Source organism: Echiichthys vipera (genome assembly GCF_963691815.1).
Source record: "Echiichthys vipera genome assembly, chromosome: 5".
Classification (NCBI taxonomy): Eukaryota; Metazoa; Chordata; class Actinopteri; order Perciformes; family Trachinidae; genus Echiichthys; species Echiichthys vipera.
In genome coordinates this window covers 13557527-13576682 of record NC_139830.1, presented here as the reverse complement: position 1 = coordinate 13576682, position 19156 = coordinate 13557527, and the positions used below count along the sequence as shown (strand labels likewise).

At 40.3% G+C, this 19156-nt stretch overlaps 1 protein-coding gene across 2 annotated transcripts in view; it reads right to left on the bottom strand.

Annotated features, from left to right (window-relative positions):
• Positions 1 to 19156, bottom strand: part of gria4a (glutamate receptor, ionotropic, AMPA 4a) — a gene marked incomplete at its 3' end in the record, with an annotated part of 102785 nt that overhangs the window by 8885 nt on the left and 74744 nt on the right. Inside the window, exons 14-16 of one of the 2 annotated variants that reach the window (XM_083914404.1) lie at positions 9398 to 9596; positions 3951 to 4198; positions 235 to 349 (exon numbers count right to left, since the gene is read on the bottom strand). In XM_083914404.1, coding sequence (XP_083770530.1) covers positions 235 to 349; positions 3951 to 4198; positions 9398 to 9596 — 562 coding nt within the window. The remainder of the gene's footprint in view (positions 1 to 234; positions 350 to 3950; positions 4199 to 9397; positions 9597 to 19156) is intronic. The other variant, XM_083914403.1, reaches the window with a different exon arrangement.

Sequence of the window (19156 nt, the reverse complement as noted above, 5' to 3'; positions counted from 1 at the left end):
TTTCGTATTAAAAGGCACACACCACTGACAGCAGATGCAACATTGTGCCTATTTTTGAAGCTGGAGGGTGTCCCAGGAGAGGCTGTCACTTTTTGCCCTCCCTCTTTGCTGTTTGATTCTTCGCCAGGGCAGATGCATGTGTTACACTCCCAGGACAGGGGCCGTGTGCACTGCCTATCCAGTGAGCGACCCCTATCCCCCTAGTGGTGGGGTGGTCAGACAGAGAGGGCTAACCTTGGAATCCCCTCCCCCGCTGCCACATTCTCCTTTGTCATACCACCACTTGTTTTTCAATTTGTCCAACAGGCCTTGCTCGTTGAGCTTTAGCACGGCCAGGTTGACCGCGTTTCTTTAAGTAAAAAGGAGGGACAGATAAGATAGTTTGGTCAGAGCAGAGGATGGAGGGACAGACAAGATGGACGTGGACCACAGCCTGGAGGGAGAAGGGGAGGGAAACGAGGAGGAGAGGGAGCAGAAAGGGGAGAAATCAGAGGGGTTGAAGGGACAAAGGTGGGTTAGTGGGGAAGGATGCACCCCAGACAATACTCTCTCTGACTCTATCTCTTTGACTTTTTTTCTACTTCAGACACTTTCTTATTTCTGTTAGTTTAACCTTTTCTGCTTTTATAAAACAAAAATAAGTTTTACTGTATGTCTCCTCTGTCGCTCTCTGGTACTGGGCTGCTCTAACACAGGATGCTCCCCAGTGAGTGTCAGATTGCTGGTATACGGTGCGTAAACCAGGTTTCTGCAGCCTGCTAATGGTGCTCTTGTCCCCTCCTGATGCTCTCCTGCCTTCTTGCTACTCTCTCTCTTTCTGTGTGTGTGTGTGTGTGTGTGTGTGTGTGTGTGTGTGTGTGTGTGTGTGTGTGTGAGCATGAATGCGTGCGTGCGGCTCCAGTTTCCTATAGCACCCCTGAAGGGACTGACCTCCAAACAATATTCAGGGACACAGGGCAAATATCAGGTATTCTTGCAGTGTGTGCACATGTATTCAGCTAAGCTCTTTGTATCAGACATGTTTGTAAGGAGAAATAATTGACTTATTTCTTTAGTAAATTAACTAAATCAACTTGCCCATATTTGAAACCCGCTTGAAATAGGTTAATTAGTTGTCAGAAACTGTTTATAAAATAGATTATTGCCTAGCGGTGCAGCTGAAAGAAAGGATTTTTTTAAAAAAGGTTCTCAACACTGAGTTTCAGCCTCTGGACAAAAAGGAAGCAATCCTTTTCATGGTGCCCAGGTTTGTTTGATTTCCTTTTAGCTTGCTTTTTTAACAACAAAGCATACCTTGTGAATGCTTTGCCTTTTAGCAGCCAACTCTTAGAGCTCAGATGTTCGCACTGGCACTTCAGTGCATCACCCAGAAAGCATCAAAGAATCCATACTTTCAACTGCATTACTATACAACAATAGCATAACTTTAACAGATTAAATAAAATTAACAAAATGGATTGCACGTCTTGAGATTCTTTCAGATCTCTCCAATCTTATATTTAGCTGAAATGCGAAAAAACAACCTTTATAGGAGACAATCCAACAGTGGTTTTATGAGAAAGATACGTTTTAACCTTCCTTGATTCTAACCATTTCACTATTCCTGCAAATGTCTCTCAATTGCCTCAATATGTGGCCTGTTCCACTGCTACAATGTCCAGAGGAGTGTCTACAAAACATGGCCGCTGGGGCTGAAGGATTTGCTTTTGTCAACTTATTCCCTGCATGCCCTATATAAATTAATTGTGTCCTCTCTTTGGTTTGTCTCTGCTTTTAACAGCTACCTGTAAAAGACTTTGCTGTCTGTCTTTTCTCCTACTGCCACTCTTTTGTTTGTGAAATGCTGTTATCAGCTGGGAAAATCTCTACAAAAAGGTCACTGCTGCCTGCTTATTTGTTAGTCTACCCCTTTGTCTGTACACCTGCATTTCTGGAGGTCCTATGTCCTCTCAGAGTGTATTGGTAGACAGCAGGTAAGAGCTGGCTTGTGACTGAAAGGTTGTCAGTCAGAGGAAAAACACAAGCAATCTATAGTTTTAGCTCTGGATAAAAATAGTTAAGAGATTCAGAGAGAGTTCTCTGGAGTGATCTAATCTACAAGCCATGACTAATCTCATCAACGTAAGAGGTATGGATGAAAACAGTTCAAACATGTCTTTGTCAGTCATGATAAAACATATCAATAATCACAAATAAACATAGCTATACTTCAGAAAGCATGCAATCCTAACATCCATTTTAATAATCAGGGTATTCATTCTCCTCATCAACATAATCAAGTCAAATTAGCGCTGTGATTAGTGCACCGAGAGGAGAGGCAGGCTCATCTGACGTGTACACTTTCCTGCCACGTGTGCACCTGCTAGATCGGGTTTCCGCTGATTGAGAGAAGTCAGAGACAACCGTGGATCATCCCAGAAATGTGTTCTGGAGGGGGGCTTGGAAAAGGGACCGATCCACTCGCTGTCTGTCACTTTTCCCTCATAAACAGGAAAACCTTCGTGTGTATATAACAAGGGATAAACTTCAGTGACTGGGGTGTTGCAGGGCTTATTTGCTCCACACACAGGGGAAAGTTATAGGACAGGATGTGAGGCTGATGTGCTGTTTGTGTTTTGCCTTTCATAAGGAAAAATACTGACAGAGAGAGATGGAGGGAGAGAAGAGAGAGCAAGTGGTCTGGCATTGCTGAATTTAGTGAATTATTTCCCCTCGACTGGCACTCGTAACGTCGTGAAGACAAAGTCTCACTATATTGCTGTCACAGTCACCTGAAAATGAATTATTTGCGATGACAGAATACCTCAGTGAAGCCTACTGGGAATCTTACTGTAGACTCACGTTAACAAGCCAGAGAAACAAGTGTCTGCCAAGGGGAAATTAAAACAAAAGGACCAACTTCAGGACTTAAATTCAGTCACTTTCTCATTCATTTCCTCCATCTTATGTTCTCTTTATTTAGGTTCATACACTGATGTGCATGTCTATGTTCATATATGCAATGAACTATTGATTACTTCCTGATCTGGTTTTATTTTGGAGTTGTCCAATTGCCATTATTTTATTTTATTTTTTTAAATTTGTGTAGAATTGAAGGACTATTTTCTTCTCTGTCATTTTTGACTAAGTATTTTTGAAGTGGGATCCTGTATTATGTTTAGTTTCTAGTCCCCCCATTGGCCAGGCCCCTCTGCTTCCTTTTTCTCTCTTTTTGCCTCCTGTTCGTCTATAAATTCCCCCTTGTGGATCTGGATGTAGCAGTCTGAGGTTCTGCCCCTCCTCGCGGTCATATTCAGTACATAAATCTCTCCTGTGATAACCATAACCATCATAATCATTATCACCATCATGACTACCATCTGTGAGGATGAAAGAAACAAAGAGACGAGACGACAAATGGACGAAGTTACCTCTAAGGTGGCCCTGTGGAAAAAATGAGTGGTTAAGAGAAGAAAGCAACAAGGGATGTGAGCACAGACTAGTGACAGTGACAGAGGACAAAGAAATGGAGATAACAGGGCCTAAATAAACACAAAGGTGGCAGAAAAGAGTGAGGAAAAGTATGGACAGACAAAAAAAAACAGAAATGAAGGAATTAAGCGTCCAAGAGATGATGAAACATATTATGCATATTCAACATAATCATCTATATCGCTGCTGCTGGGTGAAAACCTATGACTTCTTTTTTGCTTTTCCAGATTATAATGATAAATACATTGATGGTGCTATATTCTTTATAGTTAATTTAGTACTTTTAAGAAGCAATCAATATTCAAATACAGGAAAACTGTAACTTAATGCTTAAAGTTTTGTGGGTGATTTTCGCCTGACAGCAGTGACTTGTTAATAAAGGTGAAGTATAAAAGGGACAGCAGGGTAGGTGGAATATTGCAGCAATAGGACAGTATCAGCTTTGTTACTGTCTCCTATTGTTACACTATTCCACCCACCTTAACTGTGAGCCTTTCGGTGTAGCAATCCCATATCCTTTGGAGTCCAGGTTCCCCCCGACTTTCATGGTGTCACAAGGCTTGCGCTGCTCTGTGTATTCATTCATGGTGGACTCCAGAAGGAAAGCGTATTTCCCCTTGGACTTGCGGACCCTCGCCACGCCCTCCGCTGTGGTTTTAGTGAAGACAGTCGGTTCGGCAGACTTCATATATGACCACATCTTCTCGTATACGGCTATTTTGGACCTCTGGGTTGGAGAAGGGCGAAGAGGAGAGAGCAGATGTTAATTAGGAATGAATTTGCATCATTTTGCTATTGTAAGCGTGGTATAATAATCACATGCAATGCCTACAAACTCTTAAATCCTTTGCACAATTCAGTATCAAAAAAAGAAGAAAAAAAGTTTCCTTGTCACCAGACAGGGCTTTCTGACAGGGAACTGAAGTCTTTGTCTATGCTCTATGCAAAGCCAGTACTTTCTCCAAAAACAGTAATTTTACCTTGCAGAATAGAAGAGTTGCTGGTCTTTCACTGTCTCGATTGTATTGTTTGTTTGTGTTATTGTGTGACTTTGGTGATTGCTTCTAGTGTAGGGTCCTTTTCATAGAAACTGCCTCGGTATGTGCCAGCTCAGGAGGGCCTATTTTATTGTGAGCATTATTTATTTAAAAAAAATTAATGAATTTGAATGTGTCTATAACATTTATACCATCATATGTGATCGCCAGCTATTACTTAAACATACAAGGCCATATTTTCTCACAGATGGGGGGTTTCATCGTCCAGTGAGGTGAAGACTGCCAAGGGATAAGAGATTATGTAGGCCAGACTGCTTACAAATGATTTCATTTGAGGGAAAAGAGATGACAAATTGAGAAAAAGGTAGCCATGACACTCCTAAATTGCTTACATCTTTGACAGGTGTAGATAAGGAATAACAGTGTGGATGAAGAAAGTCTCACAAGGAAAGTACAGAGAGTAACATTTTCAGTTATTTGTGCAATATGACTGAACCTCAACAGCAATTTGCAAGTGCCCCTATAAAACAGGATTCAGGCAGTTTGACAAAACTGTCACTCCATTACTTCGCTGAAGGCTGACCTTTCTGTTGATGAATTGTACGTTTGACTCTTTAAATAAGCTTGGTGGTGTTCTATTTTTATACCGTCATTCAGTCCCATGTAAAGATCAAATCCAAGAATTCATTCATCCTACTAACACGTATTTCCTGTGTAGCCAAGTAGATTATTTCTCTGTGTCATTGTTGTCTAAAAAAATATAATTTAAAATACATCAGTTTTAGTACTGTTGCCACTCCTTAGGTGTCATTTGTCACTGTACTTGATCAATGAGTCAATCCTACATACACTGTAGCTGTAAATACTCAAAGGTTTAATAATCAACCACTAAAAATAGTCCCCTACAAATTAACTATTCACTCCTGATTATATACAGTTTCCTGAAAACTACAGTGCCCAGCAGTTTTAGTACATTAACTTAACCCTTTAAAAAAATATATATATACAAATGTGACCTGTTTTAAAGAGTTTGCATCTTTGATAGGGATGAATGGGCTTGGATCTGAGAGCTATAAATGTAGATATTCTCAAAAAAAGCTAATACATTGTTGGCTGTTTAGGGGATTTGTTGACCCAAAGGAAAAAACAGACCAACACCAGCCATATCATTTAAGAATGCTGTGTCATTGTTAACACATCTTTGTCTACTTCTGGGTGCCCGTTCACACCTTACTGATGCTCAAAGTTTAAGCAGCTTTTCTAACCACAGATTTCATTAATAAAAACAACATGGCATGCTTACTGAGACAAACATAATGGATTTGAGATGTAAATATGAGAGTGGAGGAGGTGAAAACAATGCCACTCGCTATGTTAACACAATTATACTCAGTGGTGTTTATTGATTAAGCACAAGTGATTTTTCCATGCTTCTACAAAAGAAACAACAGCACAGTATTGAGTTTTACGGTATAATATATATAATGTATGTATATATATATATATATATATATATATATATATATATATATATATATATATTTTACTGCAATTCATTTATTTATTCATTTCAATTCTTATGATGTAGAGCTGCCGCTGAGACAGATTTCCACTCTTATAGTCCTTGAATAAAATTACACTGCTGATGGAGGGGTGTGTCTTCCATCTTTCATTCTGATCCTCTGGCGCATAATGACATTTATAACCACCTTTAAAATGTAACACTACATCTCCCTTGACATGTCAAGCATCATTCTTAGTTTAAATGAGTTTATGACTTTAATGGTGGCATACTGATTCGGTTGTGCCATTATGAATTAGGTACCCTGCTCTAACAGAAGATCTTTTCAGAGGACAACTCTCTGGTATGATGCGATAAATTGTACTATATCGTGTTTATACCACGCATATGTGAGTTTATGTCTGCAGTTCTCTATATGTGTATGTGTGAATTTGTCTTCTCGTTTTTGTGTGTGTGTGTGTGTGTGTGTGTGTGTGTGTGTGTGTGTGTGTGTGTGTGTGTGTGTGTGTGTGTGTGTATGGACCGTGTGTACTCAAGTGTGAAAATAACAAGCAGAGGAGTCAAACTGTCATCCTCCACAAGCGTCCTGCTTCTTTCTTCTTCTTCTTTCTCTCCTGGTGATTAAGCACTATTCTGTTGTTCTGCGAGCAACATGCCTTGGCCTCAGCTACCAAAACCAGCGCCCGGGGATGGTGTGCGTGCGTATGTGAATGTGTTACTAGTGCATGACGGACACCTATCCCATAATAATGTCGCTCACATCTATGACCAGAACGCCCCTCTTCTCTCCTCATTCCTCAAGTCTGATCCATCCCTCCATCTTTCACTTATTTTTCTATCTAGTTTTTCTTGTCTGGCCACAGCAAAATGCGTACGCTTCTGTGTGTTTGTGTTGGAGAGAGTGAGACTGAGAGAGGGAGAGAGAGTGATGATGATGACTGTGCACATATAAAGCAGCATCAGGCCTTGGAGGGATGGATGTGTGACAATGCGGTGTGACTCTTTCCAGATTCTTTAACAATGAGTGAGGCTGAAAAAGGAAATGGATGCTACAAGTCACCTTCAGGCATCCACACTATGGAGAGTACTTTCAAACACATACACGCACACTCACATACGCACACACACACACACACACACACACACACACACACACACACACACACACACACACACACACACACACACACACACACACACACACACACACACACACACACACACACACACACAAACTTAAATGCACATATACACGCATACATTTGTGGCTGGATATGCATAAACGCATGTTTACGTACACACAAAAATATACAGACACACACACATACACAGATAATTAATGGTGGTGGCGAATCCCCCTCAGCTGTGAGAGAGTAAATTGCTTTTTCACCCTCCACAGATTTCAGCCCGCTCGTTATGTTGATGATGCCAGAGCAGCTCACAGAAGCATAAACTGTCTGCTTCCCTTTCCTCCACATCCCCAAATACACACAGTGGTGCGCACATCTTTACAAAGCATAACTGTAAATTGGTATATATACACACACACAATGCACGAGCACACAGACAGTCCTGGATATTCCTATGGAGCATGACTACATGACAGGGCAGATTTGTTTTTGTACATGTGGTGACTGGTGTTTTGCCCATGTCTTCAGAAAACTTCTTCACGTCTTCATCAGCATTGTGTGCATGTGTGTGTCTATATTTGTTTGTGTTTTTGAGTACTTATGTAACTGCAATTCACATGGGTGAAAAGGTCAATGGGGAAAGCCACTACAGGTCTCCTCTGGGCCACTTCACTCCACTCTGCTACAATTTCCTGCTCACTATTTTACGGTAACAGCTCCCTGTAGTTTATTCTGTTCCGACTCTGTCCACCTCTTCTGTCCACCGCTACTCTACTGCTCTTTACTGTTTATTATTATGATTATTATGATTATTACCATTGCTTTATTTTTTTTGTCAGGGTTAGGGTTAGTATGGTTCCATTTGAATCATGTTTGAACTTTAATCAAAAGATATAAAATCCTATGCTGGTCCTTTTTCTCTAGTACTCCCCAGTGTGAACTTTAATGAAGCCATCACGATCTCTAAACAAATTAGCCAAAAAAAGAGTCAAAGCCAGGCACTTCAGCTTAGCGTCGCTTCCATAATGTAAGCCTCTCAGTTCAAGATCAGGAGAAAGTCATCCATTCATTCCTCTCCTCCTACCTGGACTATTGTAAATCGGTTTACACTGTCATTAGTCACTCATCCTGTTTCCACCTACAGTCAGAGGGGATTTTTGCTGCTTGGCTTTTGTCTGGCTTTAATAAATGGGACAATTACACCATCCTCCCATTTGCTTCCCCTTACAGACTGACTGAATTTACTTCAGATGTGACGTTTAAGATTCTGTTGCTTGTTTGTAAAGCTGTGATCTTCTACATGTACTGGACTTGTCCCCCTAGCAACATGTTCCCTTTTCTATACATACTAGAAGTGAGCAATTGCGCAATAATGGATAGAGTGGAGTCGATGAATGCTGCTAAGCATATAGAATGGCACTCTTAACCTCCGAGGGACACACAAGCGTGCATGGTATAATTTAAATAACGGCCTTTTAGAAAGAAATAAAGGCCACAAGCAATATGAAAACTAATTTTTTAAAAGTACCTTATCGACTTTTCTTACAAACACACAATGCTAGTTTTACATTCAGTGTTTTTCACCAAAACACGATGTGTTTATCCTTGAGGCCTATAAAAACTATACAAAAAAGACACGCACATCTCTAGGATGAGTGCTGGATCCAAACATATCACTGAAACAAATCCACATCCAAATATATCATGTTATAATGATTTTAATGCTATCATTGAGGCCTAACAAACATGCATTTTGTTCCTCAACATTTGTAAAAACAAATTTTCAAAGTTTCTGAAACCTGCATTTTTAAATCCATGTCTTCTAGCATGCGGTCTTCTTCTTTAAGTGAAGCAGCGGGAAATGCAAATATTTTGCAAGTAACGGTATGTGCTTATATGTGTCCACTAGATGCAAAAAACCATGGGGAGTAGCTCATAAATACATTGCTCCACTGCAATACTAGTGGTGGAAAACTCTACAGGGTACCTTTTCCGGCAAACAACCTAGATGTAATGTAGATCATTCTATGTGCATTTCTTTGTAAATCATCATGACATGTATGGTATACTTGAAACCTTGAGATGTTGTATGTATGAACACAGCTGGTTATGTATGCAGTACCGGTAGGGATTTTAGAACAGCGAGACCAGCAGGTCATCTGAGGCTTTCTGGCTTTTCCGCTTAGCAGCAAATTAACTCAGCTTACAGTAACATAGTTAAAGCTTGAAGCCGTGAAAGGAATCATGTAAATGAGCTGAGTGTGCAGAGACCATACCCTGAAGAACTCCTTAGTAGAGCCTGAGTCCAGCGTCCCGTAGGCTATCTCTGTCTGTTTGGCCAAGTCCTCTGCACTCTCTATAGGTGAGACCATCCTCTCCACAGTGAGGAAAGCAGCCAGGTTGGCCGTGTAAGAGGAGATGATGATGAGGGTGAAGAACCACCACACACCTCCAACAATACGTCCAGAGAGAGACCTAGAGAGAGGACCGATGGAGGTGAGGTAGGGGCGAACGAAGGAAGAGGGGAGTGAGGAGTATGTAGTGGAAAGATCCAGAAGGTTAAGAAAGAAGAGATTTGTAGGAAAGGCAGGAGAGATGGCAAGATTGAGGAGGTAGAGGGAAAGGTTTGTAGATGAGAGATTTGCAAGGCGAGTGGAGGATGATGAAGAAGAAGGTGAAAGTTAAAGGGATGAAAAGAACATAAAATGAAGACAGAGAGGAAAAACAGAGAAGGAAACATAATTAAGGTTAGCTCTTGAGTCAGAGATATGCAACACAACACAGCATAGTTTTACAAAGCATTTTTGACATCATTGTGCGCATAATCGAAAATGACAGCACCGCCAAAGTCATTGTCTTTCAACCCTCGAACCAATTCAGCACTAACAATAACAAAGGCTACATAAAACAGATTGTAATCTGGGCACTGCTCCATCTCTCATTTCATTCTCTCTTTTTTCTTTCTCCATGTTTACTCTCTTTATCCACCAATTGTGAGCTGAAGCATCAAAGTAAGTGCAACTCATTTTGTTTGCAGAAACTTGTTTTCACTGAGTAAAGGGGAAGAAAGAAAGAGAGTGTGCACATTAGAGAAAAGGAAAGAGATGGGAGAAGGTAGCAAAATATTTAGTTCTCTTTTAAGTGCTGCAGTCAATAAAAGGCCTTGAAGTTCTAATGGGCGCACGAAGCGATTTTGTTTGATTTGAAGCGTTTGTGTGATTTCACCACACAAAAACACCTTAACTCATTCATTCGTTTTCACAGGGCAACAATGCAGGAATCATAGACAGTATAGATATTGTAGGTTCTACAATTCTTATGGTTATAAAACCGCGACACTATGTAGCCGCGATTATGGCAAAGTCAGTTAATCCCGACATCCCTAATTCCATTGCTCATTTCTGTCTTGAAAATTCACTGGCTAGCTAAAACTCTTCTGCTTCTGTTGATAAATGTCCATAATAACTATGACGTAGAATTCTACTAGCACACATTTTGAACATCAAACTGCACATGAATCCCTTCTAAACTTTTGGAAATGTAACACATAGGTATGAGTCAATAAATGATATGCATGTATACAAATTATATGTTTGTGTTTATGAGTTTGTATATTAAAACTGGTTTATATGATTTATTTGGTGAATAAGTATGAGTACTAAATACTGTATATATATACTTACGGCTTCCTGTTTATTAATGGTTCAACATGTTGATGAAGCAGGTTCATTGGAGGAGATATGGCAGTTTTGCGGCTGCTCAGGCAGATAAAGGATCAATGAGTAAGGCAGAATAGACTAAGATATTCAACTAAACAACCCCTGAAAGCATATGACTTAACTTTAGGATGGGCTGGGTTTTAATGAGTGCATGCTGAAGAGAGAAAATAGGAGTGAGAGAGCTTAGAGGTGCATTGACGCCTGACTCAGCATAAATTGTCACCTTTTTGAGCAACTCCGCATTCTGCTGCTGTTTCAAAAGCCAGCACACCTCTTAATCCTTATGCACACCCACGCGTGGATATGAATTGATAGCATGTATTCTTGAGACATTGATCTGTTTACTTGAATTAATGAACCTGTGATGGATTCTCCTCAGAAGGAGATGTTGTTGTTTTATACTTATTAGGAAACACTGGATCTTTTTTAAGACTTCGTGACGGTACGATAGAGATAGTTTTTCACTGAAAATGTTTACTTTCAAAAACAATGGACAAGAGGGATCTAGGAACATGGATAATGCATCTTTAGAAACTCATTTTATAGGTTCTACGGGGTCTCCTGCAGAGGCCAACAGGGGTGTGTGATCTGATTGGTTAAACTGTAAAAGAGCTGTGACAGCATTTTACTCTGACCTGATGGAGTGACTGAGTGATATGAGTGGACATCCAAACAGAAACAGAAGGGGGGATAAAGCCAGGCAAAGCATAGGAGGATGACAACAATGCAGAAAGAGATGTACTTCACTCTGCTCAGTACGTGCATAACATTTATATTATTCCCAAAATGTGGCCTCTAGCTCATGAATTTGTGGGGCTTGAGAGCAGGGATTATTGATTTGGGTATACTGTGTCACTTTAAATGACTATAACATGTAAAGAACCACTTAAAAACCAGCCTAACTCAGAGTTAGTCATTCCAGTTTTTAGTTTTCCATAAGGAATGAAAAATGTCTTTGGGGAAATATCAGATCTACCCGTATAAAGCACTGGCTATTGAGCATTTAATTCTAGGTACTGAAGCAGCAATTTGTGAGAGGGAAGGGCAAAGCGATTGAATATATAGATTGTTGTTGAAGGGACTGACTCATCTGTGTCAGCTTCATGAGCCGTATGTTACCAGTGTACCCTGCATAGTGGAGCTTTGGCTTACAGGGCTGCAGACTGTATTACATATGTTCTAAACTGCTCCTGCTGAAGCTCTGCATGCTGATCATTTTCATTATATGTGATATTAAAAGCCAAAAAATGTACCCACTGGGTAAAATTTGTCCTTTCTTGTATTGAGCTGTGTTGCTTTTCACCTAGATTATGTGTTTAACTTCCTTTTATTTGTGTAATTAATTATGGTTTATTTAATATGACTTTTTGGGCTTTGGCTTGATAGATACAGCTTAACGTAGACATGAAAGGGGAGCGAGAGGGAGACATGCAGGGCTGCAGGTTGGACGCAAACCAATAGTCTGCCGTGGTAAGGACTCCCCAATCTACCAGGTGAGCTACTGGTGGCATGTTAATGCATTCGTGGCTAGATTGGGAAACCCTGAGTAGACTTGACTTGAAGTTGATAACACTGTTCTGACTGCTTAGCGTGACTGTGGTTGTTTGTTGTTAAAGTTAGTGAAGCCAGAAAACCGAACAGGGCCCAGCATCTAACTGGACGAAAGTGAGGGGTTGCACATTTACAAAGTGCTTAATGTGCTGCAGCTGAGTAGCTAGAATAATTAGCTAACTTGCCTGCAAACCAACATGCACTTTTCCTTCCCTATTAGGTAAGGTTAGTATTCTTATTACCTAAAATGCATGTGTTATGATGTGGGACGAAATTTTGGCTCCAGCTGGAAGCCCACACAAATACAGCAAGCATGTACACACTGTTTTTTTAAGCTTTTGGACTGAGGCCGAAAGAAGACAGACTGTAGTGGCAAAGCACATTACAAACAGCCAACTGTTCAGCTGTGAAAATCTACTTACTTAGTGCCCCTAGTTTTGAGTAGAGTTAGATTTAGAACTTGGCTGCAGCAACACAAAGCTACATGTAGTTTTTGTGTGAATAGAAATGCAAACACTTAAACTAAACCCTAAAACAAATAACAAGTGCTCATAACCCAAACCACAGATCTGTTTAGCAAATTAGTGACTTTTCAAAATCAGACACCTGCTGAAACCTGTGAATAATAGTCTGTTGCTTATTGGACTAAGTGGAGTCACCCAAAACTGAAGAAATGCAATCATCAACACTAAACCGCGTTTAATCTTCGTATCAAAAATAATCTCTGTCCATGTTTTCACACCTGAAAACGCATATCGCAATCCCATTCACACAATGAGGAAGATTTTCCAATCTTACTCTGGGGTTTAAAAAAAAGGAAAATATAAAAGGACACAAATGGCAAAAAGTAAGTCACGATATTTATTGGCTGTAAGGCGATAGAGGCAGCGTAAAACATTAATTAGGAGTGATTGCATGACATATTAGAGCGGTACCGGAAGCATTATCCATCGCCAGAGGAAGCCATGGCAATTAGAAAGGAGAACCCACACAAGGATGAAATCTCAAAAGGTATACAATAATAATTAATAATAATTAAGCCAAGCTTACTGATGAAACTGACTGACAGTGGCTGTTCGAGACTGATAAAAAGACCCAATCGGGAAGCAAATGGCATCATGGCGTCATCGTTTCCCAATATTTCAGTTTTTTTCCGTCCAGGCTAAAACTCAACCCCAGGGTTTTAAGGGACTCTGACAGGCTGTAGTAGTATGGATGCTAGGCGTAAACGTAGCAAGAATTAAAATGTATATTGTTGATGTAGCCTAAGACAGAACATCTAAAATGATTCTGTCCCTACCCTACAGAGGAAAGAAAAACAGATTGGTTGAGGACAAAATGATTAACAGCATGCCTCTTTCAAAATGAGTTGTACTTGATTTATGTGTGTGTGTGTGTGTGTGTGTGTGTGTGTGTGTGTGTGTGTGTGTGTGTGTGTGTGTGTGTGTGTGTGTGTGTGTTTGTGTTGTGTGTGTGTGTGTGTGTGTGTGTGTGTGTGTGTGTGAGTGTGAATGAATGAATAAAAAACAGAGAAGGAGGTATTCACTAGTGTTTGGCCTTGGAGCGAAGTTGGAGAACATGTTTACATTCTGGAGGTCGATGGAGAATGCTCGAATCAAATGAGACTGTCTGGAAGAGTGTGCATGTGTGTGTGTGTTGGTGTGTCAGTATGAGCACATATATTTTGTCCATGTTACGGGTGCATTTTGTTGAACGTGGGTGAGCTTTGGGAGTGATTGACGTCCTTGATTCTTTATGTGAGATCTCAGTGTGTGTCTCCTGTGTGTGTGGTATGCAACTGTGTGTTGGTATGCAACAGGCGAATCATTCTATAGCGGGTCATGTATCATCTATGATAGCCAACAGATTGCCTCCCCAATCCTCTGTGCGAAAGATTAATGGCATGCTGCGCTCTCTCTCCCTCTCTATCACACACACACACACACACACACACACACACACACACACACACACACACACACACACACACACACACACACACACACACACACACACACACACACACACACACACACACACAGTTCTGAGTTATACAGTTTCTGTTCATCCATTGCATCTGAATTTTCCTCATCTAACTGAAAAGACTGCATATGATCTTACATGTGTGTTTTATTTTTCTTCTTATGAGGACTATTGGAAGACAAATGTTTCCCCGTAGTTCAATCATCAACTTTTTTCCTCAGATTATGCCGTTTGGCTGCTCAGTATGACAGTGTTCAAAATCATATGAGGTCTATGTAATTTCCACAACAACCACTCAAATGCACACATGCCTATGCACAAAAGTACTGAAGTAGATTGATGCTTGCACATCCAAACACACCAGTATATGCAGACATAAAAATCGCGCACAAAATCAATCTGAGCTAGCGCTGGATAAAAGTTGACCATAAGTATGTCTTTAATTGTGTCTTTGAGTTGCAAGGTATATAATTGCATTCATTGTTGAGTTTTAAAGGATAGGTTTACTTGTCTTTTCAAGTCTATGTCAAAATAATAGTCATATGAGCCTTGAAACAGTTTTCGCCTGATGTATTTATTCCTCCTGTTTAAACTAGCTTTAACAGTCGAATCAAGTTTTACAACACAAACGTCCCTTGGTTTGACGGTGTCTCTGTGCTGAGCTGCAGTGGAAGACAGTATCAATCTTGGAGCCTATTGGTTTTCTGTATGATGACAACAACTGCAGGTATTCCTCTATCCTCCTTATTCTCCCTCTTTGTTTTAATTAATGTTTTCTAGGGTTTGTGCCGGAATATTACTGAGGCGCTTTTATTTATCTGCCTTGACTGGAAAGTACTTTGGATCAACTTCAGCTGTTTTTAAATGTGCTATATAAATATAGGGCCTTTAACTGACATTTTTGCCTCTGGGGGACACAGCTAATATTATGGCCTTTTCAGGTGTAGCCAGCGGATATCCGGGCCAAGAATTTCTCTTCTGAGCGGCAGTCATTGTTTATGATCTGATTAACAAGATGCAAGAATGGAGTTGGAGTTGAGAAACAGGATTTCTATAAACAGATATCTGCATATGAATGCAGATTAATAATAACAAAAAGCTAATGAAAAGATAAGTCGTCGTCAGACAGTAGCCCGTAGGTTCCGTGATTGCATGATGGCCAATGCGTTCTGCCTTGTTTGCTCTCCATGCGAACTGTTTACCTTCAGGCAACCAAAGCCTGCTCAAACGTGATTGGTAAATACTACTCAGACAACAAACAGGAACCAGAACGCACAAACAGATTCTACATTCCTATGAGGAATCTGTAAGAGAGATTAGGCCAGTATTAACAGGAATAATGATTACTGCAAGCAAAACTGTTTCAGTGTACAGGAGGACCCTGACTATTTTGTGAAAATTGTAAAGGTATCTATAAACATCTTTTTTTCTGGATATAAATGGCACAAATCTAAAGCAGATTTACATGTTTTGTAGATTTTTACAAATAATTCTCTTCTTGCAAGAAAAATTCTGAAATCAAATTTGCAAACTACTTTAGACACACCAGACAACACGGACAACATGTGTTCTCTTATGCAAATCCTGAGCTTGTTAAAACTTATTTCCTTGTTTGTTGAGACATGCCGACAGGGGAAATGCAACACTTTTTGCTGTTATCCAATTTGGGTACAAACAAGACACGTTTTCATAAGTGATGGTGACAGACATGTTAACAAATGTTGAGTCTGACAATTATGTTGATGATGTTTTGGGAAAGTAAAGCATGAATGTTTGATTAGTAAACAATGATGAACAGAAAGACAGAAGCAGATAGAAATACAGACAACCATCATTTCTCTTTCGTGTCTTTTATCTTTCTCTTACATGTAATACAGGTGTGCAATAAAATGAAGAGCCAGATTGATTGAAACCAGCAGAAATTCAATACAGTAGATGGAGGCAGAATAAAAGACGTAAAAGGCAAACAGACACATATGAAAGAATATCTGATCAATAGATGAAAGATTAGGTGCAGCAGGCAGATAACGAAAGGCATGATACAATAAAATAATAATAATAGGGATCATATCAGTGAAACAGAAAAGATGAGGCACACAGAGAGAAGATTATTCATGATACTTATAAAAACTATTACTGGTGAAATTCATAAACACAGTCAGTCAGTGAGACTGACCTTGAGATCATAAATAAGTCAGTACTCAGCTGTAGTTAGTTAGTCCAACCATTAGCTGGATCTGTTGCTATCATTAACTATTCAACACACCCACGGTCATTTACTCAATACTTACACATGACACTCACAAACACACACTGACGTACACACACACTCACAGCCAGAAGAGCACAAGTGCCCTCACCCAGCAGCAGACACACATGCACGCCCACACAAGAGAAGAGAGCTGTAATTTCAGATGCTTATTGACAAAGACAGATCCATCCCTTTGAGATGTTCACTGGTGATCAGGTTATAGCTCTCTCCCTCTCCTGCACTTATTCTCAGCATTCCTCAGTGTACAACCTGTCACTTTTTTCAGCCATTTATTCATTTCCACTTTTTTAAAGATTCCAGTCCCATCACGGAAATGTCCATCAGTTTGTCGCCACCCTTTGCGAGGTGACCAGGCCAATCACCAACAGTACAAACCAGAAAGCCTGGGCTGAAAAATGACAGGTGTATGCGGTGCAAATGCCATCTCAAGGTCACTCGGTCGATGCGTGTGATTCTGTGTGAATGTGTTTGTGTGTGCTGCAAGCCATTACCTTCTGCTTGATCGGAAAGGCAAAGGAAACAGTCAGTGTGTTTTCAAAAGATCGAGCTTGTGAATGTCTCACAGAAAAAAAAGGATTTTCTTTCATGAGCACGCAGACATGCCACCACACAAGCTCACAATTTCTAGCTCTGAAAATGTCAATTAACCAAGGTGGTGATTAGACAACAAAGCAGCAGGAACAGGCAAGTGAAAGAGCAAACAAGAGGAGATAAAGCCTGTGAAAAAAGGAAGGAAAAATGAGAGATAGATTAAGGAAGAGAGAGACAAAAAGTGGGAGAGTTGAATAGGAGTGTGTGTTATACTGTGTCTCCCGGACTGCAGAGATGACTGCAGCAGGAAGAGAGGGATCCACACTGAATACCAATGGACCTACTATGGTAGCTCAATACGCAACCCAGAGTCTCTCTCTCTCTCTCTCACTCACTCACAGCGTGCGCACACACACACACACACACACACACACACACACACACACACACACACACACACACACACACACACACACACACACACACACACACACACACACACACACACATATAAAGTCAAACATTCAGTGTATAAAACTTGGAGGACAGTTGACAGACAGGTGCTCATAAAGGTTTTAGGATGACACATAATACGAGGCATAAGAGACTACTTCAGGAAGCGTAACAAGGATACACTGTAAATAGCCAACCAGACATACTACAAACACTCACAGAAAAATAGGAAAGGCATTCAACCAGTCTGTAAAAAAATCTCTTCATGTGCCTTCCCTTTATTCCCAACTCGACAGTAAATGTCAACCTCAATACTCTGATCCCTGCTGACTAGCCGGAGACGATAAGACAGATAAAATGGATAACACCAGAGCATGAATGACCATCCCATGATCGGGGCAGACGTATGGAAGATGGAAAAGTAACGTTTATGTGAAGGAAAATTCTGCAGGGCAAAGACAGTATTTGGTAGGCATCATGGCGTATCTTGGGTTTTGAACATTTTCTAATACACTGATAAAAATACTGACTTTCCCGCTGATGTCCTTTGGCTGGTCTGCCTTGACTCTGAGTTAGAGATTCCTGATGGACAGAAGGCTAACCTGTTGCACGTTTTAACCTTTACATGCTGCCACTTAGAAATGTCATTAGAAGGCACAACATACATTTTCATAGCTATGCTGATGAGACACAGCTTTACATTGCTATGTTTCCTGATGACTAAGGGCTAATAGATGTCCTGTTACCTGCATTCTAAATAACAAGTCATGGATGGCAGATCATTTTCTTCAGTTCAACCAGGACAAAACTTATACTCTTGTTTATTGGTGCTGAAGCTCAGAGAGAGTAACTGCAATCACTGACATTAAACCCCTGCCAACAAGTAATAGAACCTTGGAGTAATCTTTGATTCAGGCCTCAGTTTTGAACCTCATATTAGAAACATTACTAACAATGCTTTTGATCATTTTAAGAACATTGCCAGAGTGCGGCCTATTCCCTCTTCAGCAAATACAGAGTCATTAATGGACACCTTTATTACTTTATTATCTGCAGGATTAACTACTGTAATGATCTTCTTTCTGGTATCCCTAAAAAGAATATGACCGAGCTACAACTACTGCAAAACTCAGCTGCCCTTACGCTAACTGGGACCAGAGAAAAGCCCACAATACACCAATTTAAAAGTCTCTGCACTGGCTACCTGTCTGCTTCAGAATTGATTTTAAGGTCCTTTTATTGGTTGATAAAGCTCTGCATGGTCATGGTCATATTTCTTTATTAGATATGCTTTTAGCCTATGAACCCCCTAGAGATATGCTTTTAGCCTATGAACCCCCTAGATCCCGCAGGTCTTCTGGCAGTGGCCTTTTAATTGTTCCTAAAGTCAGAACAAAATATCATGTTGAAGCATTTTTTTTGTCCACACCTCTGGAACGGCCTTCTTAAAGACCTGAGGGCAACAGATTTTTAAAAGCAAACTCAAGGCCTACCTTTTTCAACCTGACTTTAAATTAAGATTTATT